Raw genomic sequence first — 27,218 nt, forward strand, 5'->3', positions numbered from 1 at the left:
ACCTTCACACTCCTCTTGGAGCCGGTTTTTGGAACCCAGCCGCTCAATCATCCTCTTGACCCACCAGCATGCTCTTCCCGTCTACTGTGTAAAATGTCAATATCGGGCCAGTGCCCAGTATTATGACGTGGCAGCATCTTTGGTGCTGTTCTTCAGGGCCTTCTCGGTCTGAATGGTCTGCATGACCTTGAGATCCTCCTCCTCCTTCCGCCACGTGTCCAGGGTGGTCTCCTTCACATGGCCGATGACCTGCCACGGGCCCGAGGTGTACGTTTCGCTGTTCCACTCCTTCGAGAGGGCCAGGTACTCGGTCCGCCGCTGCACGCGGGCGGCGCCGGGTATGCTCTCGCCGGTGCGGGAGTCGACGCGGTCCAGGGACTGAGTCGTGTCGATGGCGACGACGGCCTGCTGGACCATCAGATTCTTGGGCAAGGGCGGCGGCAGGATGGCGATGCGGTGAGCGGCGAGGCGGGCGCCGTGGTTCTGGAGGATATTCCAGGTGGTGCGCTCCCAGGGCTTGCGCTTGTCGATGGCGGCAGACAGGGTCTGGTACAGGTCGTTGATGCAGATCTCGCGGAGGGTGTCGCGGTCGCCCTCGGCCAGCGCCTGGCCGAGGCGCGAGTGCAGGGCTTTGCCCGCGGCGAGGGCCTGGGATCGGTACAGACCGGCGCGGGGTTTGGAGTAGAAGGCGAATATGCTGGGGCGGGAGCGCCAGCGGAGGGTGATGACGGAGAGGGCGTCCCAGAACTTGGCCTTCAGGCGGGCGAACTGGTATTTAAAGAAGATGGACGGGGTTTTCGGTACTTTGGAAAGTGGCATGGGGATGAAGGTGCCTGTGGAAAGATTCGCAATGCGAAAAGGGTCAGTTGGTTTTGGCTCGTCCTGGCTCATCCTAGCAGATCCTTCATGTCGAGCTGAACTGAGGACTAAGAACACAAACGCCTGTCTCATGACGGAACGTACCGGGAAATAGCTTGTTGGCATACTGTCTCGCCGCCGACTGCATGGCCTGTTTTTGCATCTTGCTCATTTCCTGAAGTTGAGATTTGCCCATGGCTTCGATTTGTCGCTGATAACTCCGAAGCATCGAATTCTGTCCTGGTGCTGAATACGATCTCCTGGAGGATTGGATCACTGTGGTCGCCGCGGGTCGGCCACGGCCGAGCACCGCCAGTCTGGAGGCAGGTTGAAACATGGTGAAGGAGGGCGCTTTGAAGAGACAGACTGCCGAAGTTCCAGCTCCAAGCCACGTGTGATCGTGAACCACTCACCGAGCCCTCGAAATACTGAATGACGTTTTCTCGGTGATGGGGACGGCAGTCGATTGTTAGAGAACCGAACCGAGTTGTCGCGATGGATGGGAAATTTTTGGGCCGGCTCCGGGCTTATCGTATCCATGGCCCTCCCTTATCGCACCGCCACCATTGGCAGGAGCTATAAATGTGGGCTCCACACGATTCGTAGGGGGGATTGGGCGCCCTGGACGGGGAGGGGCAGAGGCCACCGCAGCTCCAGCCACAAATGTAATTTACAGGATGTACCAACCTTTGGATCCCTACGAAGTATGATCATGATTCAATTCTCCCGTCTCGTTGCATTCGCTCGCTCTATTCATGCGTACCAAGCTTTCAGAGCAACACACCATCCCTCGGCAACCAGGGGCGAGGTGACGTTTTAGCTCTCTCTCTCTCTTTCTCTCGCAGGGCACTGAAAACCGTGGCGCTCTGTGAGTCTTTTGCGAACCGAACCCTTCTTTTCATCATCGGGATTGGTTCCATTGACGCCGACTTGGCTCGCATGGTTCATGAACGTGTCCCTTGTGCAAAGCCAAGTCACCGAAACAGAGACGCCACAGTCGATGCCCTGTCCCAGGCCCTTAAATATTATATGGGGACAGGGCCGGCCGAGCCGTCCATTATTTTTTTCGCTTTCGTTCCAGAGCCACATTTTCACCTAATCGACGGGGAAAACCAGCGGATAAAACGAAGAAACTACCAAGTAAGACTATTCAACACATTCACCCATCAATGGACACTCGAAGCACGCAGCAGTACAATCACCACAGCCGCCGGACGACTCGCTAAGGGGGATCCGCAATCTCCTCGGCCTCCTTTCCTAGATGGACTATCCCCGTTCCCGTTCCCCCCAAAGACCACCGCCCTATGAGTCCACCACGATCCCCTCTCCCGCCGCCTTGCATGCGGCCACCCCGCCGCGACGTCAGCTCCAACGAGCCGTGTCCGCGGGAAATTTAGTCACCCGCAGAGTGATCGCGAATGCGAATGCCAACGCCAATGCCAACACCAACGGGATTAACAAGCCCACGACGACGGGTACAGGCACCCCGCGACGCCGCCGCTCGTCCCTCTCGCCAGGCCTCCTCTCCGCCTCCTTCCTCGAGCCCCGCATCGCCGTCGTCCTCGAGATACCCCAGTCCTGGCGCCCCTGGCTCTTCTTCGGCCGCCTCCTCTCGATATGCCCCGCAATTTACTGGGGCTTACAGCCCACCCTTGAGCTCCTCATTCGCGTCATCCTCGCTCTGCCATGGTCGGCCTTGCTCGAAGCTCTCGGGGCGGACCTCGGAACTCCGGACGACATTGTCTCGGGGGAATCCATCTGCCCAGCCGGTCCCAGGAGCCTGGGGCCCTTCTTCAGCGGCGTGCCCCCGGGGATTAGGTTACCGGGAAGCTCCAGGTATCCGTGGACAGAAATGGCGTTGAGCGCCATATGGGTACGTGTCGAAAGTGGGAGAACAGATGAAGCCTGACAATGTCCCGCCTTGTCTTCATGGATCGGGTTACTCGACGGGCAAAAAACAATGCTAAATATGTCTCTTTGCAGTGCGGTTCGTCGGGCTACTTGTCCTTCTTCTTCACCGACTGCCTCATGTCCCGCTGGCTCATCAACTATACGCCCCAAGCCACCATCATCCGCCTCCTGACCATAAACTGCGCCAACGCCTTCCTGACGGAGCGCATCCTGTTCTTCGCCGGCGGCTTCGACGACCCCCGTCTCCTCCTCCCAGGTTGGATTAGCATCGCCAGCGTGAGTTGTCTATTTCTTACCTTTCTTGTCCCACCGCTATTCTATATCCTACTCCTTTGGCTTGAGCTTTTCACTGACTTGTGTGCCAACGCCTTCCCGCACATAGACCTTGACGGTCTTATATCATATCACACAACGAAAAATCAACATCCAAAAGGAGACGTCCACATCCATCAACATCTTTTCCATCGCTAGCTTCGTCAGCATGATCACTCTGCTCGGCCACCTTCACTCCAACAACCCGGAATACCCAGACTCCCTCTTACTGCAGATTGTGCGCATGATCCGGACGAAGTGGGTGCAAATGGCGGGCGAGAATGGGGTCAGAGGAGGCGGTAGCATTCCGACAGCCACCAAGTGCGACTTATGACCTCGTTTGATTTGTTTGTCGTCTTTTTTTATTCTCTTTGTCCTCTTTTCTTCGATCACGGGCGTCGGTTTCGGGCGAAAATCTATCATGATGGCGTACACAGGACACGATAGCGTTGAATCTTTCCTCTTGATCAAGGCACGCGTTAAGCAGATACCCTTCAAATACCACTTATTCTCAGTGACAAACATCGAACAACAGTCACATAATCGACGCACGTCATGGATGATAGGATGCAGTTCCGAACACTGGCAAACAAGGGTATTGATTCTGCTGACCAAACTTCACTTGCGAATCCAGACTCCAACACGACCGTCGCGGTAGAGCACGGCCAAGGAACCGGAGCGCGAATGAGTCCTAGCTTTGAGATCCTATGCTACTCATTTGCCATGCGCCGGGCAGACCCGGCGCCTTTCTTCCTCCTTCCATCGGCGGAATCGCCTATCCTATCTAGGCCCTGCCACCGCTCGAGCGTCGCGCACCAACGGCCGGGCAGTAACGCCAGAGGCACGTGAGGCATGAGCCACGGGCGCGTGCGTTGTGTTGCACTCGCGACCTTCGCCCTCGAGTCGGTCTTAAGCGTCACGTGACACCACCACTAGCGGCACGACGACGGTGACTTGCGGGAAGGCCTAGAAGCCGTGGACCTTGATGGACTTGGGGTCCAACTCTAGGCCTTCGGCCTTGTCCACGAGGAATCCTTGAACATCCTTGCGTTGATCGCCTTGGAGTTGAATCACCTCTCCCATCTCGGTGTCATTGACGATGGTGCCATTGCAGGCTGCGGTGGCGTTAGCGGAAAATTCCCTCACTAAGGGGTGGCACGACCAGAACATATGGGGCTTGTGACATACCAAACTTCTTTTTAATGACCTTGAGGATCTTCTTTTGATCAAATTTCTTCGGAAGACCCTGGACGGTCGTCAAGGTTTTACGTCCATTGCGCTCTGCGATGGGTGTCAGCTCGTTCGCCCAACGATGGGCTCGGGCAAGCCCGAAAAAATATAGCCAGTATGGGGAGTCGGATATGCCAGTTGGAAAAAGAAAGGAAGGCACGTACGTTGGATACGTATATGGATATAGTTCTGAGTCTGCTTCGTCTCTCCAGTGTCTTCGTCGGCTTCGGCGAAGGGGTCTATGTCGGATGACACGTTAGCGATGATCTCATTACAAGGTGGCGACACAGCGACGCGTCGACCGGAAAGCGAGGCAGTCGGATAGGGGAAGCAATATGCGAACAGAAAACAACTAGAAGAGTTCCCAGAACTCGCAAGGTTGCAAACATACCGTAGGTCTTGAGATTTTCAATTGACATAAACTCGACCTTCTGGGGGTTGTCCGTGGGAAAAGGTTTGGTGGATAGGGAGATAGGTAGAAGCGACCGACGACTTGAACAAGTGCCTCGCTGTAGATGTGTAGATTTCAGAAAAGTAAAAGGGTCACTTGAGGGTGAGAGAAGAGAGTGTCAAAGGACGAGTGCGAGTGCCGTGATAAAAAGTCCTGACTGAGTGCTGGTTAACTCGAAGAAAAGGATGAAGAGGAAAGGAAAATGAAGCTGGGGGAGGCTGCCAGGAAAAAGGTAGGTCGGTCAGCCAGGCGGGGGGCGCAGCAGGTCGTCCAAGGTACGTAGGTACAAGGCAACCGCACAAGCCAAGACGGTTTGCACCAACCAGCGTCAAGTGTTTATTGTTAGGTGTTAGGCATCAAACCGGATTAGGATGAAATAGAGGGCCTCTTTTTCGCCGACTGGCCTGGGGAAGCCCCACTCGGCTTGCTTCGCCGGCGTGGCTGCTCTTGAGATGAATACGTAGGTACCTCCAAGTACGGCCGAGCGTGACAATATTAAACGCCTGAAAGCTATGGAGGTGCAAAGTGCTCTCTATCATGATACAAACAGATTGATTCTTCATTAGGTATTCTATCAAAGATTTATTTGTACAACGTACAAGTCAGGTGGAAGCATAACCATAGACACATGTGATCAAGTCGAACTTGTGGTTACGTTGAGTTTGACTACGTCATAATCTCGCCAACGTGGGTCTTACTAATATGGATACAATCGGTTAAATTAGGTAGCGAGTAAGATGATTTGCAGAGATAACGGAGAGATAACGAAGAGATCACGACTCCCTGTTATGATTGCGTACTGCAAACGCAGGTCACCAGGAAAAGCTCACACCCGTCATCTGACCTCCGAATACCAGACGGCTAAAGCTACTCCAGCGACCCAGGAGCATTTTGTGGTTCCGTTGCGTTTTCTGTAACGTTAACCAATTTGATCCTCGCTGTGTCATCAAAATAGCAAAATGAACAGCTCGATGCCGACGACGTGAGCCTTCTTGTGCAGGAAGCGGGAGGGTCTTGCAAGGCGATTATGAAGTCATTGGCGCGCTTAGTTCGGTGAACTCGAGGGCAAGGCGAGACCTTATACGATATCTATCCCTATCTACATTCGGTCCACTCCCCTTAGTCTACTTGGGGAACCGGCAGGTGGTCCACGAGCTTCAGATGCGTCAACCCCAGCTTGGCCAGCGCGTCGATCGCGTTTCGATCCCTCAGCTCCTGCGCCTCCCGCTCGGACACCAGGACAAAGTCGTACCTCAGCAGCCACATCCCCTCCTCCACGTCGTCGCCGTACTTCCTCGCCGTCTCGGCATCCACCCGGTCCAAGTCGACGACGAGGCTCCTCTTCACCCCGAACACGGCGTCGGAATTCTCGTACGGGTCGCCGCGGATATAGAGCGCCGTGACGAGCCGATCCCACCCTTCCTTCTCAAAGGTGAAGTGCATGTGCGCCGGCCTCCAGCAGTGCCGTCCCAGGAGCCGAAGCAGCTTGCCGACGGGCCCGTCGTCCGGGATCGGGTAGCTCACGGGCCGGATGGCGCGGAACCGGAATCTTCCTTCCGAGTCGGAGACCATGACGCCCCGTCCACTCGCGACGCCGCCACGGTCCGCATGCTGCACGTCGTAGTGGCCCGAGCTGTCCGTCTCCCAGATGTCGATCTTGACGCCCGGGATGGGGTTCCCCTGGGTGTCCTTCACGGTGCAGAGGGCTAACAGCGGCTCCCCTTGCGGGTCGTCCGACATGTTCTCCCCGCTGGCGAGTGCCGGGGCATCATGCGTATGAAAGGGGCCCAGAAGGGAGCCCTCGGTGGAGGAAGGGGGCTTGGGGTGGTTGATGCTGTCGACCAGCAGGGATAAACCGAGGACGTCCGACAGTAGGATGAATTCCTTTTGGGTGAAATTAGCCCTCGTTTTGTCTTGTAGGACGTGCAGAGTTCAATGAGCATCTTCAGGCGTGATTCGCCGAAGGAGAAGACCAGATATAAGACAGACTATGCAGAACCTACGTGTCGTACGTCGCTGCTGATCTGGCCACACTTGACGAGGAAGTTGAGAGCTGCCATCCACTCGTCGGTGCTTAGCCTCGTTTCACGCGCAAAGTCGTGCAAGTGTGTCACCAGCCGCGACATGAGATATATCAACCTCTCATCGTCGCCCTGGGAATTAATCCGAATGGTGTTGGGTGTAATGTTGTCGCTAGTGAGATCTAACATGGGCGGCGCGTTGTTGGATCGTTCTCCCCGTGCTCCTTCTTTACCATTGCTGGCGGTCGTCGCCTGTTGGTTCGCCATTGTTGTCGTCGTTGTGGGGGCGATATATCGTTTCTGACTCTGGTTTCTGTAGTCGAGGTTTAATGAGGTAAATTCCGGGGAGACGTGGGTTTTGTCTCCCACTTGCATTCTTAGGCCTTATTTCAAGGTGGTGATGGCAAGCTCTACTTAGTGTCCGACTATATTGCATCGGGCCCGGGATCGGCACCGGATCCGGCCGGACAATTGGTGGTTTGATACTTGAAGGCTCCGCTCCTCGCCTCGGAAATCCAGACACCTCTTGGTCATGATGAGAAACAATTGGGCGCCCTTATGTAAGACTCCGTAATCACAATTTATCGTTTAAGCGATCCATTAGGTACCCATCTTCGCTATTATTCTCTGCCCGACACCTAATGAATCAGTACGAAGTAAGGTAGAGATGGTGGGGGATGGGACGAGTACCGGGCTATCAGAAGTTGCTTCGGCAGATGTACCGGAATTGAACGGGATGTTATCCAGCCTACTAAGTACATGAGCTACTTCGTAGACACCTACGAAGTACGGCGGTATGTGCCACAAGTTGAGTGCAGTGGGACCGAAGAACAATTGAAGAGAGGGCAAGTCCATAATTATAAAGACAACAGTACCAAGTTTGATAATGACAATTATAACAGTATAGCATTGATTTTCGTGGACCATGATAAACCTGCTGAATCGTTCACCGTAATTTAATACGGACAAGATATTGATATGTTCAATGTCATCGACCGTGGCGTCAGAGTCAAGTCTATCGAGAGACTGGACAGTCCCAGGATTCCCGTCAGCCATCAGTCAACCGTTATGATCAGGCTAGAGTACTAAAGGGGCTCACAGCCTAACCTGGTGGACGTACGTAGCGTTAGGATCTTGGCCGACAGCCCAGGATACATCACATCATCTCACGCCTTCCCAAGTCTCAAGGAGTAAGTTGTTTAATGCTGCGCTTGCGCCGTGTGTCTCTGCGTTACCGTTCCAGAAAAGCTTCATCCCATCCCCAAGAGCGTGAATCCAGCTAGCCAGACCCAGTAGAATAGAACAGAAAGACTGTGCCACCGTGCTCCCTTCGTGTCGACCTCCATGCAATATCGGCCTCCGGGAGACACAATGAGTGGAGCCACCATCCACGAGTTCGCCCTGATGATCGCCCGCTATGGCATGCAAGAATCTCTCAAATTAAGCCCGACAAATCCCATCCAGCGGATTTTCTTCTTTTCCCTTAACACACCGACAAAATCTCGAACTCTCTGTTCCAAATATACCGACATCTTTTCCACATGTAACGTCCAGCCGCACCCCAAGGTCATACAAGCCCAATAGAACGGCGTGCTCGCTGACAAAAAAGCCTGAAATGTTTTGGAGGGGTATCACATCCATTCGTCTCTTCTTTTTTCTTTTTTTTTTCTCATTGCTCTTCTTTTTCATCGCATCATGGTTATTTTTTTTCGCTGTTGCGCTTTTAGTTTTCTCGTTCGTCTTCTTCAATGGGGGCGGGTGTCCGTCGCTCGGTACGCCTCTTGGGCCGGCGATGTCTTGAGCTGCTGATATTGCTCGCCGAATCGTCCGGCATCAACTCAATGTCATCGCCGCCCCACTCGCTGTCGCTGGCGCCGTCAAACTCGCTACCCACCGCCCACGCCGGCCGTTCGTACCCGGAATGCTGCGAGTTTCCGGAAGTTGGTTGGTTGGGAAGCACGTCTATGCGCCTCCGGTTTTGCAGGTTGACCATCAGGCCTGCCCCTCGGTTCCGTAGCGCCGTGCGAACCACTTCGGCCTTTGTATGCAGCGCCTCGAAAGCGTCTTCGAGTACTTCCATCCCCTGGTAAATCTCCCTCTCCACTTCTGCCAGCACCGCAATCTCCATTTCCTCGTCTCGCGATACTGCCTGGCGATTCGGATGCCCCGACGACGAGATGCTAACAAACGACGCCGGTGTCGCACCACGAGAATACACGGAGAACGGGGTCGTATTGCGAGACCCTGGAATGGCGGGCGTGCCCCGAGCACTCGGGGTTCGCGAGCCAAAGAACCCGCCGGCTGGGGTGCCGCTGCGCGAATCCGCTATCGGTGTAGGCAGGTCATCGGCATCGGCCCCGGACCATAAAAACCCGTCGAATCGCCCGGATATTAGAATCTCCCATTCCGAAGCATTAATATCCGACATGGTAACCAAGAGGTCGTGAGTGTGTGGATTCTTGATCAGATATAGCGCACTTTCGGCATCGCGAGGGACCTGACCCAGTCGGTAGAGCCGCTGCAGGGCAAGGCCGCACTTGGCGACGAATTCGGAGCGGTGTTTCCTCACGGGAGTCGGTGCTCGGTTATACGGCTGGAGCTCTCGCGACCCGCTAATGATGGCGTTGAAGTATGGCCTGTCCTCGGGATCTAGGTTGGTCAGGATTGCGAAGCTGAGTGTCTCGTCGTCGACGTCTTGAGGAGGCGGTGCTGGGTTCTCGCCGCAGCTGCTGAGCCATTTGTCGACGGCTCCTCTGACTTTCTTCGACTGTCGCAGGTAGTGGTCCCGGAACTCCTCCGCGATGTCGGGATCGATCTTGATCGGCGAATCGGGACGTGGGGGTAAATCCGCAGACAATTCAGCCGCTTTGAGGCCGAGATCGGCCAGGTCAAACGGGGGCCACTGGGGCAGCTCGATGCGACCGCTGACCCATTCTAGCACCTCGCCCCAGCCGAGGCCTCGGCGAGGTCCCGGTCCATTCTCGCACACGACGCAGTTGCAACCATCTAGAGGTAGTTCTCGGGAGAAGACGTTCTCAAGGCGGTCGAGCAGACGACGCGCCACGGACCGATGACCCGTCGCAACGGCAATGGATCCACTCTTGTCAAGGACGGAATTATACTGGTCAAGGAGGTTGAAGAAGGGCGCAAATAAAGTCTGAGCCCCAGCGAGGGGAGGGTGGGAAGGGCGTGTGCCGTTCTGCGGGGGAAGCACAGAGAGAAAGTGTTTGGGAATGGGTTGGGTCAAGCCACCGAACTGAAGCAGGTAGTCGATCCGAGGCGCCTCTTGCACATCGGGGGCCGGTGGCGGGGGCGGTGGGGGAGGAGGCCCACCGAAGTCTGCAGCGGGTGTGGCGGACGGTGTGATCTCGGGTTCAGGTTCGTGGAATGGGGTGTATGACTGGGGTCCCTTATCGACCTCGGCAGAGAACGGGTATGGAGGAGTTTGCGTCGGGGTCCTGGGGGACGAGTCCTGCGGGCTGTCGGGTGACGATTCGGCGTCGACGAGATCGGGCCTCTTCCCGGTCTTACTCGAAAGACTCCTCTTGGAAGACGAACGAGACGGACCTCGCTCCCTGCCCATGGTCTCATGAAGGCCGGCCGCCACATAGGCGGGCGTCTTGAAGAAGGTGGCTTGGCTAGACGTCTTGGACCTTGAACTGATCCTCGACCTATCATCGTGCTTAGATCCTGACCGTGACAGGGCGCTCAATCTCGAGCTCGGCCGTTCTCTCTTCTCTTCTCTGACTGCCTCGGGTATATATGAGCGGTGCTTTTTGCCGGACACTTCCGTGTCGGGCGGGCTCGGGGGCCTGTCTTCTTTCTTAGCTATGGGAGTATCGTCATAGTCTGGGGACTTGGGTCGTTCTTTGCGTTCTTTGCGTTCTCTGCGTCCTTCCGACAGGTCGGTTGGTTCGGGAGTCAAGGGATCTGACTTTCGAAGGCTTGCAGTGGACAGGTCATCTCGGCTGTGAACGGCTTCCTTGCTGTGAGCTTTGCTAAAGGTCGGGTAGGGCAGAGAAAGGCGGTCGGCGGAGAGCAGAGAACTCTTGGAGCGGCCGAATTCGTACACGAGTTCGGAGGTGGACGAGGGACGTTCTTTTTCGTCACGGATACGGTGGTGACGTCGGGAATGAGAAATATCGCTACCGCCATCCCTTTTAGACTTGAAAGACCTGCGATAGTCCCTATCGTCGTCGGTTCTCTTGCTCCTGCTCTTGTATTTCCTCTTCTCGATGGGGCGGTCGTCGATACCGACGTCACGCTCATCTTGGGAAGGCATGGTCAATCATGGATAAAAGCCTGAAATTGACTTTTTGGCTTTGGCTTTTGCTCGATGGTAACGGTCGGATCGTGGCGAGCGGTCGGTAGAAGAAGGGGCACCGATCGGTAAAGAGGGAAAGGCGAAGCCACGGTTGACTCGAGCCAAATCCGACGGGGGCTTTCTTTCGAAAGGCCAAAGAGGGACGAGTAAATGAATGAATCAAGGCGTACTGTATTCGCCGCCTGGCGTCGTGAAGTAATCGGCGTTGGCGACCAGTCAGGCCTACTATTTTGTTTAGCGCAACGTGATGATGGTAGGGGAGATTATTAGTTCGGCCAAGGGAATCATGGGCAGCAAGAGCATGAGGTAAGGTTCACGGAATAAGGGAAAGGGAATGTGAGGGTGACTAACAGGATTCGGGTGTGCAAGATGCAAGCGAAAGGGAAAAAATAGGCCGGTGAAGTGAGAGCCTTATTTCGAGTGGTTGGTCGGCGGCTGTGGCAGAAGCTCGATCAACGAGGACCCAGATGATTCGACAACGGTGGCAATCCCTGCAACTTCTGCTTGGGGTGGAGGAGGAGCGAGTACGGAAGGAGAGGAGATCCAATAATTATGGACCGGGCCGACAATGAGGACCTGACGTGGCACTTGACGGTTGAACATGAACGGTGGGAAGACATGTATTTACCGTGTGTTGATAGGTTTCTACACACTGTCGGGTAGCCTGTCAGACACGCTAAAAGGCCCTGGAAAATCCCTTGAACCCTGCTGTTGAGACCCTCGATGAGCGGAACACAGTGTGCAAACACTGATATTTGATACACAAGTGGGACGAGATGCTAAAGTACCTACCTGTTTCCCCACCACCATAGGCTCCATAAACCCCACGACGTTGCTTGCTCCTGGTAACCTTTATCTTTTCCCACCCAGTTGGCAGGTACGACTCTCAGTGCCTTCCCATCTTCCCTTTTCCCCCTCACCGCTGCTACCAAATTGAGAGGACCCATCAGGCACCAAGTCGTTACTGTACCGCGACCCAATCATCACATACCCCTCACGAGTCCAACCAACAAGGAGTCATAAGCGCCTGTCCTTCTCCCGCCTTCCACCCACCGCCCATCACATCACAGCTTCCAACTTGAGAAGTGCATTCACACAGATCTTGCAGTTAATTTATAATTTACTCCCAAAGCTACCGTCACCTACAACCGGCCTAGCGCGTGTCATCGTCATGACATTCGCGTACAAATAACAGCGTCAAACGACAAATGCAAGCTCTTCAAAGCTGAGGTGGCTCAAGTGAAAGTGCGGTTCGAGTCTCATCTATTTTTTTGCTGTCTATGATGGCCATACCCTATCCCGTGATCATGCCTTCAAGACTTCATGCCAAATGATCCATCCATCTCTAATTCCTTTTTCCTCGCGAATGAGAGCCTATGCATTCCCGTGCTAGAGAGGCTTCCTGCTGCCTATTAATCATTCCATCGTCCATGTATGTATATAGATCCGCCTCTCGCCTCGACTACTGTCTCCGATGAGCCCGGTTTATCACCTCAAGAAAAAAAAAAGGAAAAAAGGGAAGAAAAGAAAGGAAATTATAGCCTGTCCAGCAGACCCTGGCTTTCCAGCATCAGCACAATCTGATGCACGATGGACCGCACGGTTTGCTTCTCGCAGTCGACCACCAAATCCGGCTTGACGGGGTTCTCATACGGGTCGTCCACGCCCGTGAAACCCTTGATTTCACCGGCCCGGGCCTTCTTGTAGATGCCCCGACGATCCGTCTTCTCGGAGTACTCGAGCGACGTCGCCACGTGAACCAGGAAGAAAGGACCCGACTTCTCCACCAGCTCTCGCGCCTGCTGACGCGCCTCCTCGTAGGGCGCAATGGGAGCGGCAATGACGGCCGCACCAGCCCGCGTCAGCTCCGACGCCACAAAGGCGATGCGCCCCACGTTGATGTCGCGGTCCTCGCGGCTGAAGCCAAGCTCTGACGACAGCTCCGACCGCACCGTCTCGCCCAGCAGCATCGACACAGACCGGCCGCCGCTCTGGTTCAGCGTCACCTGCAGCGCGCGCGCGATCTGGTCCTTGCCGCTGTTGGTGTAGCCCGTCAGGAAGACGGTGAAGCCCTTGGTCGAAGGCAGGGGGTTCTGCTCGCGGAGAACCTTGACCACCTCCGGGTACGAGAACCACGAGGGAATCTCCTTGCCCGTCCTCAGGCGGTGCCGCAGCTCGGTGCCGGAAATGTTGGCCGTGCGTGTGCCCTCGGGGATCTCATTGGCCGGCTGGTACTCGTCACGGTCGGGGATGTAGATCATCTCCTGGAACTCGACCATCTGGATGCCGAGCTCGTCCTGGTACTTCTGCACTGCTACCTGGGCATCGTAAGGGCCGTAAAAGTCCTTGCCGTGCTTGTTCTTGCCGGGACCGGCGTGGTCACGTCCGACGATGAAGTGGGTCGCGCCGTGGTTCTTGCGGATGATGGCGTGCCAAATGGCCTCACGGGGGCCACCCATGCGCATGGCCAGGGGCAGAAGGGCCAGTGACGCCATGCCGTTGGGGTACCGGGGCAGCAGGGCCTTGTAAACGCGGACGCGGGTGAAGTGGTCGATATCGCCGGGCTTGGTCAAGCCGACGACGGGGTGGATCAGCACGTTGGCTTGTTGGGACCGGGCGGCGCGAACCGTCAGCTCGCGATGGGCACGGTGCATGGGGTTACGGGTCTGGAAAGCAACGACCTTGTTCCAGCCGAGCTTCTCAAAGTGTTGCCGCAGCTCGGTGGGGGTGACTTTTTGTTTTCGCCAAGTTAGTGACTGGCGGCGCAAAAGCCAGAGGGAAAAGATTGCCCCTTTCCCCTCAACTTTGAGGCAAACAACTCACATCTCAGGTCCAAAAAGTCGTAATGAGCTAGCCTCTGGACGGCCTCGAGCTTGCCGCCAACATAGAACTCCTTGGCCGTCCGGAAGAGGTACTTGATACCGGGGTGGGTCTCGTCATCGGGGCTGCCGAACACCTCCTGAGCCTCCAGCGCCCTGAACAGAACAAGCACGGGTCAGTCGTTTCTTTCACCATGTCTAGCTTGGTTCGAACGGGGCAATTTCTTCGTACTTATCCGGTCTGTACACATCCTCAACGGTGAGAATAGCGAGGGCGCGGTCATCACGAAGATCGCGCAGGGTGATGCGGGCGCCGGGCTTGATTCCCAGCTCGTCAATGGTCTGCTGAGATACATCGAGGTTGATGGGCATGCTGAAGAGGGCACCATCTGCCAGTCGGTTTTCCTTGACCACGCTGGGGAAGTCACTGTCAGTCGCAGGGGTCGTAACCCAAGTCATTCTCCCAACCATATCACGTACCCATTGTAGTCCTTCTCGGTCATGAACCCTGGATTGCGGTGTTCAGTCAGCCGTGATGCCCTGCCTTGGCCGGCACGTGGAATAACGTACCCTCAAGAGGAGAAAAGCCGCCATTGAGGATCAGCTCGAGATCGCACAGATGGCGTTCTGTCAGGGTCAAGGCAGGAAGGGTGTCCGACTCGGCCAGAAGCTCAGCCTGGCGCGGGGCATCGCGGACGAAGAGGTCCTTGAGGACACCGCCGTGGGGGGAATTGGCCATGGTGAAGCTAGCGTGATTTGCTGGGTATCTCTGGTGACAGGCTTTCGATGTATTTTGACGAAGAACAAGAATGTCAAGACGGCTTTCGCTGGAAAGACGATTTACGAAAGAAGCGTCCGAATGAAATTTGCGACTTTTCAGACTTTCCAAGGACCCACGATCGGCGAAGATTCGGACGGACTAGCGGGCAAGCTGGAGAAGAGCGCTAGCGCAAAGCGGTTACGATACCAGGCACGAGAAACGCGATCTCAAGCAACTGGGACGGACAGTGGTGATGGTAAAAGGACGAGAGAGGGTTCGTCCGTCTGCGGAGGCAAAGCTCGAGTTTTTATTAAAGTCTGGCTTTTCGCTCTTGACACATTATCGAGCATCTCCGGTGACCGGTGGCCCCTCCAATCCGCAAGAGGAAGGGGAAACCGTCTCGGTCCACTCACCCCCCCTCCCGTTTCCAACTCATACTTCGTACGCTTCCCTGGTTTTCTCGCCCCGCGGTTCGCTAGCCAAAAGAGATCCAGGGACTTTCTGCGCTACCGTCGGAAGTATCGCGGGGAGAAGGAAATTCATCTCTTAGTTCGCGATGACGTGATCGTTGGGTGGAGGGGCTTAGTTGTAGGTGTGGCGCAGGAAGTGTTCAACCGAAAAGTACATATAGTAGAGTACCAAGTAGGCGATCAACAAAAGCGACCATCTTGGTATTCATTAGAATGTCTACGTCGCGGTGATATTCACGTATATGTGAAGTATGGTTTCACACGGAATATCCAGAAATCTTACGTGTGTTTGATGGTGTTTCCTGTGTCCTACTTCCAGGATAATCGCTCCTTCGCAAGGTTTGCGATGAGCCTTTTCAAGCTCACTTCAACCCCTCCTTCTTCCCCCCCACGTCAGATGTGGCTGAGATGACCCCTCTAATAGTGGCTAGTGGCCGCATTCGCAATTCACCTGTCAGATGGCGTGCTCATGCCCAGACTCCACGTTCCGTCACGGATGTTACTATTTGCAGCACCTTGGTTGCTTCGGTCTGTCTTCCGTAGCATTCTACTTTATTTTTTGGGTCATTCTTCATGAATATAGGTTGGGGGACATTCTGCTCAGTTCGGTTCGACACTGAGTAAATAATTTAGTCCGGGCCGTCGGGCTTTTAAGGTTATCCTACCCGGTGATCCGGGGCCTTCTCATCGCGGAGAACAGAGGTCTCCGGATCCGGTCTCGGACAGGCGATCGGTCATATTGTCGGTGTCGAGACACCGGTGAGACGATTTCGGTGTATCTCGGTGAAACTCGGTCACCGGGCGGATCGCCTTGACACTTACCGTATGATACCTACCAGCGATATTTCTGGTTACCAAGAACGAGCATCGTTTGTCAAAGCTGAAAAGGACCCGTCGATCAGGGGTTCGCTATCGCAGCAATTCATATCAACTGCATGTTGGAGACATCAAAAAGACAAGATAAACATACAGCCGATGCGAGGCAGGTTGCCATTGAAAGAACTGTCAGATGGTTTACGAATACGTGTTGCCTGCCGACCGATTGAATTGATGGGCGGAATCCAGAGTTCGACTTGACAGCTTCCAGCTTCACACAGACCAATGAATTATTTCTGACGAAAAGAGGAAAAGGATGGGGAGAGGCCAAGGTTAGCAACAGGCTTGGGCTACGCAGCCCGATCGATCGAGCGTCACCCTTGGGCCAATGGGTCACTTACATTAAGGTAGGCATTCCAGATTTCCAAGTACCGATTTAGCCTATCTCAGGTGGGTAACCACCAGCTCAATGTCGATCAACTTTAATTGCACACCTTATAATCGGGGAGAAATGAAACGTCCTCTTGCGAACTGAACGCTACCCTAACAACATACAATGAGATCCAAGCGCAGATAATAACATGATCACTTCAAAGGCGATACCCATGCGGTTGGTCGCTTGGCAGTCCACGTTTGCCAGTATCATGCAGCCAATTGTCGTCCCCTCAGACCGCTCATGCTTTGTGACTAATTGGTGCCCAGCCAATACAAATATCAAAGCGGTAGCAGCCAGGTACGAAGTACGTTGTACCTATTCACGTCTATCGAAACACGTACCTGAAATTCGATGGGAGTTGTTGATTGGGCAGGTAACTAACCGTATTGCTGGTAGTCGCTTCACCTTCAACCCCCTCAGCCCCTTCCCTCTCTGATCACCATTCACCCAGTTCGATTGGATACGAACGAATTCCATGACAGCACTCCTGTCTTTCTCCTTCTCGTCAACGGAATCATCATTCCATTTCAGTCCCAAGTCGCCTTTCCGATCGTGTCACAACACAGCAATCTAACGCCCTGTGCCGGCGAAGCAAACGGGAACATGCATAATTAGGACATACGATGAACTTCCAACCTTCCTGCCATCCATCAACTGCTATATCACACACCCGAGTACGAACATCCTAGACGGGGCCCACGAAACAAAGGCTATCGACGTCGCCGGTCATATATATCACATTCGCACGAGTCCGTTCATCGGATAGTCAGTTCGCCAGCTACACCCAGCGCTGTCTATCCGTCTTCACAATCAAACCCCCAGCGCCCCAAGCACCCGAACCCTGCGAGATCGACCCTTTGGTTGGGCCCTTTGAGCTCTCACAAGGAAACAAACGATCAATAGCGACATCGCGTACCACACGTCGCGCAGAGAGCAAACGAAAACCCCCAAACGCGCCCCTTTTCGCGAAGCGACACCTTTCTTCTGCCATTGCCTGTTTGGAGCCAGACATTGAATTCGTGGCGGACCAGCAACGCTTACCATCTGCCAATTTCCCAATCTGGGCCCTAGAGTTGGAACAATCAACGCGCAAACAGATACACGGACAATACGCCGCACGATGGTTGTCCTGCGCTGCTAAGAAGGACGCGAAGGGGAACATAACTATCAGCGGTGTTTCCGCCTCTCAGAGAACCCTCTCAGAGAATCTCCGAACGCACCCAAGAGATTGAGGCCAGGGACAATATCGCATCAGCCTCTCGGGCTTTGCTGCCCAAAAAAAACCGACTTTCCTCGCTCAATCGCAAAATCACACCTCTCCTCTGGCGCCCCTTCCTACCGACTCGCCTCTCGCATATCCGCCATGGTGCGAACTACAGCGCCACCATGCTGGACCATGGTCGTCCTGCTCGCTACCATTTTACCGTTCGTGTCCATCGCCGCGGCACAGGAGACCGTCTTCATCGAGGGAACGGACCGTCACAATGTCACCCGAAACCTCACCGTCGACCGATACCCTTCTCTCTACACCGGCGACTTTGCCGATTGCTTGAATGGCGAGAGTCTGTTTAATATCACCAAGTTCGATGCTGGGTACTATTCAGACAACATGACCGTTGTGTTCCACCTCGATGGGACGACCAATGTCCGACAAGAGAACTTGATGTGTGAGTATTCTCTATGCCTCTATGCTCTCCATGTTCTATGAGCGCATTGTCTGCCAGGGCTCCAGCTAACTTGGGATCACACTCTCCAGTGCACTTGTCCATTTTTGCTTGTAAGCCGACAACCTGACCCATGTCAACCTCCTTGAGGTTTCCCCTCCCGCTGCCTACATCGCTAACCTAGCCCCGTCCCAGTCGGCGAGACCATATTTGATGCGACGCTGGATCCTTGCAATCTTGGAATCTCCAGGTATATAGCTGCCGTCATCTTCAGCTTGTCCCCTTCCGTCCCACACCTGCTGATTGTCCTCCTCCCTCCACTCTAGTCTCTGTCCATTGGACGCCGGTAACCCCGTCGAAGCATGGTCCGCCATCGAAGTTACCGTTTCCGAGATCGACGTCATTCCCTCCATTTCGCTGGATATGCCTGATTTCGAAGGTTCTGCCCGCATGCAGGTCTTTGCAAACTCGAGCCGGACCGAGATTGGCTGCTTTCAGGCCGTCTTGTCCAACGGCAACACCTTCTCGCACCCGTACGCCATATCCCCGGCCCTCGGCGGCCTTACGGCTGTCGCTATTCTGTCTTCCTTCGCCACCGCCATCTATGGCGTCAGCATCCCTCATATGCGGACTCATTACGCCCATTCTTTCTCCGTCCTGGTCGTTCTCGAAACCTTCCAGTCCATTTACTTCTCCGGCGCCTTGTCCGTCCACTGGCCAAGCTTGCTGCCGGCTTGGTGGAGCAACTTTGCCTGGTCGGCCGGGCTGATACAGAGCGATGGGTTGGTCGAGTCCCTGCGTGGTTTCGCCGGCATATCTGGAAACGCCAGCCAGGTCGGCGGTGCGGGCTCCACCGTCATTAACAACGGAGGCGGCCTCATTCAGCAAATATACGGCCGCTCCCTCGATCTCGGGGCCACCGCCTCCCACTTGTCTCGTCGCGCCCTGACCTACAACGAGAGCGACCCGTACGATTACACCTGGGGCGGGAAGCCTGTGGCACCGGGCATGCCGATACCGGGCACTTGGACAGGCTTTCAGGGGACGCTCGCGGCCAACCGCATCCCCATCGCCGGGGCGTTTACCGTCGGGTTGATTTGGTGGCTCGTCGCACTGGCCCTGGTCGCCATTTGTGTCGTGGCCTCCAAATTCTGTTTGGACTTGCTAATACGCCTGAAACTGGTGAACAAGGACGGCTTCGACTACTTTCGCACCCATCTACCAGGGTATCTAGCGACGAGCATCCTGCGCACTCTGCTCGTCGCCGCGTTTCCTTTGATCACCCTGGCCCTGTTTCAGTTTAACCTGGGAAGACCCGCAGGCCCCGTTGCCATCGCTGCCGTAGTGTTCGCCCTCCTCTTGGTCGGTATGAGCGGTCTCGTCGTTTACGCCTGTTACTTCCGCCTGCGCTTCGGCACGTTTCAGACGGAACGCGATACCATCGTCCTCGAACAGGGCCGGCGTTTCAAGGTACTCCCCTTCGTAACCGCTACGCGCGCCAGCACTATGGGTGAGAAGGAATCCACGGCCAAGCGCTACGGCGCGTTACCTTTCTTCCGGATCCGGTTCATCGACAGCGATCCCAGCAGGCCCAGCGTGCACATGGACGAGGCCTACATCAAGCGGTTTGGCTGGCTCGCAGCGCATTACCGTCTTCAGCGATGGTGGTTCTTTGCCCTCTGGTTCGGTTACCAGGTCGTTCGTGCCTGTTTCCTAGGAGGCGCTTCGAGCAGCCCTCTGGCCCAGGTCTACGGCCTCTTCATCCTCGAGGTTCTCACGTTTGTTGCCTTTGTCCACTTGAGGCCGTACGAAGGTCACCGGAATGCCGTTGTCGCTGTGTGGATACTCGGCGTGTCTAAAATCGTCACTGCTGGCCTCTCCATCGCCTTCCTGCCCGACTTTAACAACAGCCGCATCCTCCTAGCAGTGTTCGGCTTGATCATCGTCGTGGTCCAAGGATTCATGGCTGTAACCGTCGTGGTCCTGGTGGTGCTCGGCATAATCTCGTCCTGGATGTCTCTGAACCGAAATCGCGAGACGTTCCGGCCCCAAGCACTAGACAGTGTCCGGATCAGCTACTACGAGCATTTACAAAACAAGGCTCCCCATATGCGTCCTCCTCCCCAAGAGGAGGAAGCCAATGCCCCGCAGTCGACCTTTGCCGTGAATAGCGTTCGACGCGCACCCAAGATCGAAGACGACGACCAAGACAACGACTTCTTCCCGAGACTGAGCAACAACAACTTGCCCATTCAGGATGTGCCGCCGGTTACGCGCACGAGCCGGACGAACAGCGTCAACTCGCGCTACTCGGTCGGCAGCCTCCCGCGCCGCGCTCGTGCGCACCGCGCGTCGTGGAGCTCCCGGGACTTCGCCGAGTGGGACGCGCAGTTTGAGCGGCCGGACTCGGCCATGGGGACCAGCATCCGGGCCACCCACGGCCGACAGCGCAGCAGCTCCCTCCGCCAGATCGCCCACTTCAACTCGCAGGCGTCACTGCGCATGCAGCCCGAGATACGAGAGCGGCCTCGGACGCCCCCCGAGCAGCGACGACCCATGTCGCCGCCGAGGGAAGATTCGGAAGATAAGTTGGAGCAGTTTCCCGCCCTGGAAATCATTCCATCATGGACGGATGATGAAGCGGCTGGTCCGGCGATTGATGAGCACGGCGTGTCCTCCGTCAGCGAGACAGGCAGGGGAGATTCCAACCCGGCTCAATCTGAAGAGAAGAAGGAGGAAGAGGTCGCTGTGTCAGAGAACTCGCCGAACAAGGACATAGCGCCCAACGCCGCCCATGGCGACGCGGCGGACGGCGGCGCAAAGCAACCCACTTCAGAACACGAAACCGAGAAAACATCATGAGCGATTTGTCTACTCGCCATATTTCGTTTTTACACTATATACCCCAGCAATAGCTCCGAACCATGCCCCACCAGAGCATGTTCTCCTTCTTCCGGCATTTTCCCATGCAACCTAAAAAGAGCTGTGCTCCAAGTGCTGACGGCCGACTCTTGTTTCCGTAATCTTGCTTACAAGCAACTACTTATCTAGTTTTCATGACCTTTATATAATCTACAACTGCATGACATCAGAGCATCGAGGCGTTACACGGTGCCGTTTTGACGAGAGACGAGATCACTCTTGTTAATGCTTTCATTCGTTTTCAGGGGCTTTGTGAGGGGGATGCTGACTTTCTGGACAGGTCGTACACCTGGCTGGCACATTGCAAGATAAAGCTCTCGCAAAGGCGTGCTGAGATGGAGTTGAATAGGGTCTGTTCTTGCACCATGTTCATGTCTCGGAGCTACTTCAGGTCACTCCGGGTATGGAAGACTAATAATGCCATTGAAGACTACAAGAGCGGTATCATTCCAACCCCTCGAACGGTTATTGATCCCCAGAATCTCGGCAGGCAGACCGACAGAATACATACTGGAGCATCTGCGTTTTAGTATATTCACCCCTGGGTAATTGTAATATTCGTATTTCCCTGTACGCCCATCACATCCTTTCCAACCCCCAGAGAGCACTTCCCTGAGTGTCATCATTTTTATCCGTTACTCGTCCTCTACATTTTGGTATCTACGTCTCCATTTTATATGTATCCCTTGAGAATGGTAGCCTCGGCATTCAAGATGCTCGATCCCGCGGCACCAATGACGGTGTTGTGGCTGAGGGCAACGAACTTGACATCGAACAGGCCGCTGTCGTCCTCGCGTACGCGGCCGACGGTGATGGTGTATCCGCGACCCATGTCGCGGTCCAGGCGGGGCTGGGGCCTATCGGGCTCATCGAAGACGTGGATGGCGGGCTTTGGGGCGGAAGGGCAGCCGAGGGTCTCGGCCTCGCTGACGTAGGACCTCAGGGCGTCCTTGATCTCCTCGGCGGAGGGCGGCGGGCGGCGCTCGAACCGAAGGCTGACGCAGGCGGTGTGGCCGTCGAGGACAGGCACGCGGGTGCAGGTGGCGCTGATCTGGAGAGACGAGGCCTCCTGGACGGCAGTCTTTTCCGAGTTGAGCGAGCCGAGGATCTTCTGGGCCTCGTTCTCCAGCTTGTCCTCCTCGCCGGGGATGTAAGGGACGATGTTGTCGAGGATGTCGAGCGACGGGACGCCCGGGTAGCCGGCGCCGGAGACGGCCTGGAGGGTGACGACGGAGGCGGAGGCGACGGGACCGAAGCGGCTCTGGAGGGCGGCGAAGGGGATGACGAGGCCGATGACGGCGCAGTTGGAGTTGCAGGCCAGGAAGCCCTTTTCGAGGCCGAGCTGGGTCCGCTGGTGGCGGATGAGGTCGAAGTGGGACAGGTTGACGGTGGGGACGACGAGGGGCACGAGCGGATTGCGGCGGTGGTTACTGGCGTTGGAGAAGACGGGGATGTTGGCGCGGACGAACTCCATCTCGATCTCGCCGGCGACGTCCGAGTCGAGACCGCTGAAGACCACGTCGCAGTCGGCAAACTCGGAGGCCTTGCACTCGCGGACGACGAGGTCGCCGAAGGGCCCGATGGGGCTGGCTTGCTTCCATCGGGCGGCGTCGCGGTACTTCTTCCCCGCGGACCGGGAGGAGGCGCCGACGGCCACGAGCTTCAGGTAGGGGTGTTGGCTTAGGAGGAGGATGAACCGTTGGCCTACGGAGCCGGTGCAGCCAAGGACGCCTGAGGGGTGGTTGTGTCAGTTCTATGATCAGGCCTGCCGTATACTGCCCTGTGGATTACTCGGGACAGGGAGAGGCAAAGAAGGAAGGCGACTAAGACGAAGGGTCTGGTTTGAACGTACCGCACGTCTTGATGGGAAATTCGCCCATTTTTAGGGTAGTCTGTTGGAGTATTTGCTAATGAGTTGCTTTCCTTTACTGCTGCGCCAGATGAAGTACAAAAGAGCTTCCTGGAAAGAAAAGAATTGTAACTATTTTGGTTTGGTAGTGGGTGAGTCAGCGATCCATGGGAGGGAATAGAGAGAGGAGACGGTACGAATAAGTCACCTGCTCTCCCTCGTCTTCGGGTATTTCTCCTCATCGCCGGCATCGGCGGGACGTTACAACCCCGCCATGTGCCCCTCCTCAGCCACCAGGGTCCGATCTTGCCCCGCTATTTGTCTGGTACTCCGTACTGTGTGTATCTACAGTAAGAACAATTGATTCATACGGCTGGAGGGGCCTTACATGTACCTCTCGGTCGTTTTACCCCCGGCCACTCGGTATTACTTACTTCCGTCAAACATCTCCGAAGCTCGAAGGCGTCGCTGAGGCTCCTGAGCAGACGAGACGCAGAAGATTGTCGTCTTTGACAAGACGACACACGACACACGGCCAGAGGCAATCGGCCAATACGGATTTTGATCGAAATGCGGATAACTTCGAGACCATGTTCGGTTGACCAATGCTAGAAAGTACGATTCCCATCTGCCTCCCTCCTTCGATCATTGATCTGTCCTCCATCCATACCCCTATCATCGCCATCATATACCCATCTCAATGCCAGCCAGTGGTATCGTTAAACCGTCTCGACCATTTCAACCTGCATCTTCCCCGCCGGCGTCGTCATCTTCTCTGGCTTGCCACTCTGTAGCCTCTTGGCGACGTTGTGGCTTAGGAATTTCTCCATGTTTGGCACCAGGATAGAGCTCAGTAGCAGGACCACCGAAAACGGAATCGTCGTGTAGAACACCATCCGGAAGCTTTCCGTGTACACCATCTTCGTCGCACTGGTCACTGCCGCAATGATTTTATCCGTGATACCCGGCACCGCGCTGAAGTCCCCTGCATCCAACGACAGCAGGAGCGGCTCCACGCTCGACTCAGGCAGCCCGGCTTCCGCCGCCGCCTCGGCCACGGCTCCCGGCATCCGCTTGGCTAGCTCGTTGTTCAGCACTGATCCGTACAGTGCTTGGGCCACAGCGCCTCCCATGCCGCGAATCGATCCGAGGATTCCCGTTGCCAGGCCAATGTCCTGCGCCTCCCATAGGAGTGTGACGCCGGGGAAGGAGATGTTCTCCACGAAACCGATGGCTGTTTTGTCATGGTCATGATTAGCTTTGCTGTGCGAGACACTACATACGACGAGAGAATGGTAAGAAAGAAAAAAAAACGTACCCGTGCAGACAATGGTGCCCATGGCAATGGTAGCGGCCCACCTATCCTCCGAAATGGTAATCATGGACGTCATGAACGCCAAGGAGATGGAACTTGCGATGATGGTCTGATACTTGACCTTGGGCACGAACGAGATGCAAAAGCCCGCGATGCTCTGCCCCAACAACATGCCACCACCCACCACGGCGCTCTGCCAACCAATTTCCATCGAGTCGGTCGTGTAGATGGATCCAATGATGACGGGCCACAGGACGGTCAGTGAATAGTACACCATGGATCCGATGGTGGCGATGGTCACGATGGCCGAGAAACCGATGTTCCTGAACATCCTCGGAGGCATCAGAGGCTTCACCTTGCAAAAGTAGGCCTCTGTGCGAATTTCATTCCAGTCAGCCCCCGCCTTTCCATATAACCCACTATTTCACAGGGGGTAAAAGTAACCATCAGGAAGGGGTGAGACGAGACGACATACCATAGACGACAAAGGCCACAATCGTGGCAACGCCGATGAGCAAGGTGCAGAGCGTCTCGGGACTCGCCCAGGGGTACATCACGCCTCCCCACGACAGGCCGATGAGGAATAGGACGCAACCGGAAACGTAGAGAAATATGCCGATGAAGTCCAGACTCATGGTCGTCTGCCACACGGTCTTGCCCTGGACGTTCAGCTGGTCGTACGTGGGCGGGTGGTAGAAGAACCAGTAGAGCACGAGGGCGACGACGCCGAGGATGTCGCCGAGGAAGTAGCTCCATCTCCATTTGGACGCGGTGTTGGTGAAGAACGACCGGGCGATGACGGGCCCGAATACGGCAAAGGGAAGTGACGATAGGAAGATCAGGGTGATGACGGGACCCCTCCATTTGTTGGGGACGAGCTCGCCGATGAAGATGCCGAAGGAAAGTTGCCCGGCGGCCGCGATGCCGTTGCAGAGGTTGGCGACAATGAGCATCTCGACGCTCTGTGCGGCAGAGCCGAGGATGCAGCCGATGAGGCCGAGGATGGTGGTGCCGAGCACGATCCACCGACGACCATACATGTCGGAAAGACGACCAACGAGCAGATATCCGACCGAGGTTCCCATGGTCCAGAGGGTGGCCACCCAGTTGATATTCGGAGAAGGGCCAATCTCGGCGTTGATCAGCAGGCTGGACAGGATCGCATACACAGGTCAGCAACTGCGAGGACTTTCTAGGGCCCGGGGCGGCACCGTTACGACAACGAAGGTTCAGTTTGGGCTGTACCCAAAGGAGGAAAAAACGTACAGAGTATTTGCGGGCAGAACCCAACCTAGGTACGCGCAGATGCTTCCCAGACATTGTGCCTGTGGTTTTTCGCCAGTTGATATCAAAAGAAGCCCAACAAGGAAGAAAGAGGGCAGAGGAACAGAGGCAACATACGATGAGAGTGCAGATGAAATTGGCGCTCAGGAAGTATCCCTCGGGCATTTCATCGTAGTCACCACCGATAGCTTTGGCATCGATCAAGTTGACCGTGCCGTCGGTATGTACGACCCTGGCGACCTCGCCCTCTTGGACAAGAACTTGGGCGACATCAGGATCAACGACCCGCCTCGGCTCGTCAGCCGGTTTCTCGCCAGAGGACATGGCTGCGTCAGTGTCTCGGCGTGTTTGATTAAGCCACAACTTCAGTTGCAGGAAGAAGGGGGAATGGTTGGGAAAAGGAAAAAAGAAGAAAGAAAATAAAAAGCTTTGTAGAACCGAAGCCGGGAGGCGATGAAGAACGAAAGGACAGGAAACAGCAGAGGACCTAGGCCTCGTCAAGAGGGATCGACGACGGGGTTATGTAGGGAATCGTGAGTGTCAATGGATGAGCCAGCAAGCGAGAACCCTGCTTACAGCACAGCTAACCAACAATCATAGACCCGAGCATCTGTGCACTAAGCCCAATTATTTTTCTGGAGCTTGTCAACCGAGTGTCGAGGCAGTTGGAAGCGAGAGACTATGGGGGCTGGGTCATGCTGCTTGGACTCGCGTAACTACAGGGCTATCTCGTGTGAATCTCGCTTGGAGCAAGTGAAGGAAAGGATGAGCGGGTGTCAGATATGCCGACAGTTCGTCCACCTACATGGAGAACGCTAGGGCACCTCGCTGCCGACGCTACTCGAGGATAAGACACCAAAGGGTCCCTGGACGGACCAAAGGAGTCCACTTTGCGATGCGTACAACGTAATCCACACCGACAGGATACCTCAGCGTACTCCGGTCTGTTCGCCGTAGCTCGCAAAGAAACGCGGAATACTACCGATGCATGCTCTGCTCTCGCGGAGAAATCCGGGGATCCCCGCTTGCGGCTCCTCTCTTTGCATGTGTCCAGGCACACTAACTAATGTCATAACCATTAGAGAACGCAATTCGTAGCGCGTTTTTGGCATTGGGATAGCTCGGCCTACCTGTAGATGGATGACGAAAAGACAAAGAGGTCACGCAACGTCGCAGAACACCGACGAAGGGTACCCCGGGCCTAGGGAAGGTTGTGGCCAGATGGAGTCTTCGAAGCGATGCAGTGGGGGTCACTCCGTAGAGTCATTCCCCTTCACACCCTCTCGAAGAAAGAGGGAAACAAAAGTACGAAGTAGCTAGGTGAGAGGGTTGCTGCTTGCAGCTGGGGGACTGGGTAACGAATTCCGGGTAACGAGGCGGAGCTAGCTCCGTTCTAGGGTCAGATGCCCCTCGAAACGGATCGATCCCACTTTCCCCAGATGTTATGGCAAAACGTGGTTCCTGGGAATATGGGGAAATCAGCCCTGGGGGTGGCTTGCTGGGGGTCCCACCTCATTAGTGGGAATCTGGGGTGATAACCTCCGCCACTATTACTCCGTACTCCGTACTCTGGAAGGTACGTGAGGAGCTCTACGTGATGGAGGTACGGAGTACAGTATCTTGTCACTTGGGGCGCCTACATCGTCTACGAAGTATCTGTACATTGCATTACACCCGCGGTATGAGTTCCTGTGCTGGACTCACGGAAGTATACCATACCTGAAGTATGAAATATAATCCGCATCGAATATCCTTAACGAAAGCTTAAGCCATTCA

The 27,218-nt window shown here is 55.4% G+C and overlaps 15 protein-coding genes across 15 annotated transcripts; 7 read left to right on the top strand and 8 right to left on the bottom strand.

Annotated features, from left to right (window-relative positions):
* Positions 1-120: 120 nt before the first annotated feature.
* On the bottom strand, positions 121-1,195 carry ACRALDRAFT_1055323 (uncharacterized protein; the record flags this gene model as incomplete). The annotated part of the gene is made up of 2 exons (XM_071015849.1): positions 121-833; positions 964-1,195. 2 exons carry the CDS (start codon positions 1,193-1,195, stop codon positions 121-123), a joined length of 945 nt encoding a protein of 314 aa, XP_070877436.1.
* Positions 1,196-2,119: 924 nt separating this feature from the next.
* ACRALDRAFT_2025984 (uncharacterized protein) lies at positions 2,120-3,415 on the top strand (the record flags this gene model as incomplete). Its single annotated transcript, XM_071020362.1, has 3 exons — positions 2,120-2,731; positions 2,842-3,045; positions 3,152-3,415. 3 exons carry the CDS (start codon positions 2,120-2,122, stop codon positions 3,413-3,415), a joined length of 1,080 nt encoding a protein of 359 aa, XP_070877437.1.
* A 632-nt stretch (positions 3,416-4,047) lies between these two features.
* Positions 4,048-4,730, bottom strand: ACRALDRAFT_2099519 (uncharacterized protein; the record flags this gene model as incomplete). Its single annotated transcript, XM_071022947.1, has 4 exons — positions 4,048-4,196; positions 4,270-4,362; positions 4,476-4,550; positions 4,703-4,730. 4 exons carry the CDS (start codon positions 4,728-4,730, stop codon positions 4,048-4,050), a joined length of 345 nt encoding a protein of 114 aa, XP_070877438.1.
* Positions 4,731-5,575: 845 nt separating this feature from the next.
* Positions 5,576-7,117, bottom strand: ACRALDRAFT_1048233 (uncharacterized protein). The gene is made up of 2 exons (XM_071015542.1): positions 6,766-7,117; positions 5,576-6,646 (listed from the first exon to the last, which is right to left on the bottom strand). Exons 1-2 carry the CDS (start codon positions 7,048-7,050, stop codon positions 5,882-5,884), a joined length of 1,050 nt encoding a protein of 349 aa, XP_070877439.1. The 5' UTR covers positions 7,051-7,117; the 3' UTR covers positions 5,576-5,881.
* Positions 7,118-7,892: 775 nt separating this feature from the next.
* Positions 7,893-8,449, top strand: ACRALDRAFT_1061610 (uncharacterized protein). The gene has a single exon (XM_071016453.1). The coding sequence runs from the start codon at positions 8,155-8,157 to the stop codon at positions 8,365-8,367; it is 213 nt and encodes a 70-aa protein (XP_070877440.1). The 5' UTR covers positions 7,893-8,154; the 3' UTR covers positions 8,368-8,449.
* Positions 8,450-8,451: 2 nt separating this feature from the next.
* On the bottom strand, positions 8,452-11,323 carry ACRALDRAFT_1061611 (uncharacterized protein). The gene has a single exon (XM_071016454.1). It carries the CDS (start codon positions 11,063-11,065, stop codon positions 8,507-8,509), a length of 2,559 nt encoding a protein of 852 aa, XP_070877441.1. The 5' UTR covers positions 11,066-11,323; the 3' UTR covers positions 8,452-8,506.
* Positions 11,324-12,354: 1,031 nt separating this feature from the next.
* Positions 12,355-14,939, bottom strand: ACRALDRAFT_1048235 (uncharacterized protein). Its single transcript, XM_071015543.1, has 5 exons — positions 14,497-14,939; positions 14,407-14,434; positions 14,159-14,341; positions 13,931-14,082; positions 12,355-13,838 (listed from the first exon to the last, which is right to left on the bottom strand). The coding sequence occupies exons 1-5, from the start codon at positions 14,663-14,665 to the stop codon at positions 12,643-12,645; spliced, it is 1,728 nt and encodes a 575-aa protein (XP_070877442.1). The 5' UTR covers positions 14,666-14,939; the 3' UTR covers positions 12,355-12,642.
* On the top strand, positions 14,713-16,458 carry ACRALDRAFT_207583 (uncharacterized protein; the record flags this gene model as incomplete). Its single annotated transcript, XM_071022274.1, has 7 exons — positions 14,713-14,779; positions 14,817-15,548; positions 15,581-15,684; positions 15,740-15,776; positions 15,857-16,180; positions 16,222-16,364; positions 16,438-16,458. The coding sequence occupies 7 exons, from the start codon at positions 14,713-14,715 to the stop codon at positions 16,456-16,458; spliced, it is 1,428 nt and encodes a 475-aa protein (XP_070877443.1).
* Positions 16,459-17,008: 550 nt separating this feature from the next.
* On the bottom strand, positions 17,009-17,673 carry ACRALDRAFT_2033172 (uncharacterized protein). The gene has a single exon (XM_071020724.1). It carries the CDS (start codon positions 17,418-17,420, stop codon positions 17,187-17,189), a length of 234 nt encoding a protein of 77 aa, XP_070877444.1. The 5' UTR covers positions 17,421-17,673; the 3' UTR covers positions 17,009-17,186.
* A 57-nt stretch (positions 17,674-17,730) lies between these two features.
* On the top strand, positions 17,731-20,934 carry ACRALDRAFT_1048238 (uncharacterized protein; the record flags this gene model as incomplete). The annotated part of the gene is made up of 4 exons (XM_071015544.1): positions 17,731-18,075; positions 18,165-18,185; positions 18,268-18,322; positions 18,399-20,934. Exons 1-4 carry the CDS (start codon positions 17,772-17,774, stop codon positions 20,932-20,934), a joined length of 2,916 nt encoding a protein of 971 aa, XP_070877445.1. The 5' UTR covers positions 17,731-17,771.
* A 62-nt stretch (positions 20,935-20,996) lies between these two features.
* ACRALDRAFT_207585 (uncharacterized protein) lies at positions 20,997-21,610 on the top strand (the record flags this gene model as incomplete). The annotated part of the gene is made up of 3 exons (XM_071022275.1): positions 20,997-21,085; positions 21,167-21,435; positions 21,474-21,610. The coding sequence occupies 3 exons, from the start codon at positions 20,997-20,999 to the stop codon at positions 21,608-21,610; spliced, it is 495 nt and encodes a 164-aa protein (XP_070877446.1).
* Positions 21,611-21,667: 57 nt separating this feature from the next.
* ACRALDRAFT_2040616 (uncharacterized protein) lies at positions 21,668-22,874 on the bottom strand (the record flags this gene model as incomplete). The annotated part of the gene is made up of 2 exons (XM_071021068.1): positions 21,668-22,725; positions 22,847-22,874. The coding sequence occupies 2 exons, from the start codon at positions 22,872-22,874 to the stop codon at positions 21,668-21,670; spliced, it is 1,086 nt and encodes a 361-aa protein (XP_070877447.1).
* Positions 22,875-22,904: 30 nt separating this feature from the next.
* ACRALDRAFT_207587 (uncharacterized protein) lies at positions 22,905-23,445 on the top strand (the record flags this gene model as incomplete). Its single annotated transcript, XM_071022276.1, has 3 exons — positions 22,905-22,971; positions 23,001-23,141; positions 23,195-23,445. 3 exons carry the CDS (start codon positions 22,905-22,907, stop codon positions 23,443-23,445), a joined length of 459 nt encoding a protein of 152 aa, XP_070877448.1.
* Positions 23,405-25,766, bottom strand: ACRALDRAFT_2133342 (uncharacterized protein; the record flags this gene model as incomplete). Its single annotated transcript, XM_071024060.1, has 5 exons — positions 23,405-24,077; positions 24,162-24,530; positions 24,634-25,307; positions 25,425-25,483; positions 25,560-25,766. 5 exons carry the CDS (start codon positions 25,764-25,766, stop codon positions 23,563-23,565), a joined length of 1,824 nt encoding a protein of 607 aa, XP_070877449.1. The 3' UTR covers positions 23,405-23,562.
* Positions 25,767-25,833: 67 nt separating this feature from the next.
* ACRALDRAFT_2033175 (uncharacterized protein) lies at positions 25,834-26,452 on the top strand. Its single transcript, XM_071020725.1, has 2 exons — positions 25,834-25,975; positions 26,043-26,452. Exons 1-2 carry the CDS (start codon positions 25,896-25,898, stop codon positions 26,197-26,199), a joined length of 237 nt encoding a protein of 78 aa, XP_070877450.1. The 5' UTR covers positions 25,834-25,895; the 3' UTR covers positions 26,200-26,452.
* The last annotated feature ends 766 nt before the right edge of the window (positions 26,453-27,218 follow it).

Source organism: Sodiomyces alcalophilus, assembly GCF_042370955.1.
Source record: "Sodiomyces alcalophilus JCM 7366 unplaced genomic scaffold ACRALscaffold_2, whole genome shotgun sequence".
NCBI classification, from domain to species: Eukaryota; Fungi; Ascomycota; class Sordariomycetes; order Glomerellales; family Plectosphaerellaceae; genus Sodiomyces; species Sodiomyces alcalophilus.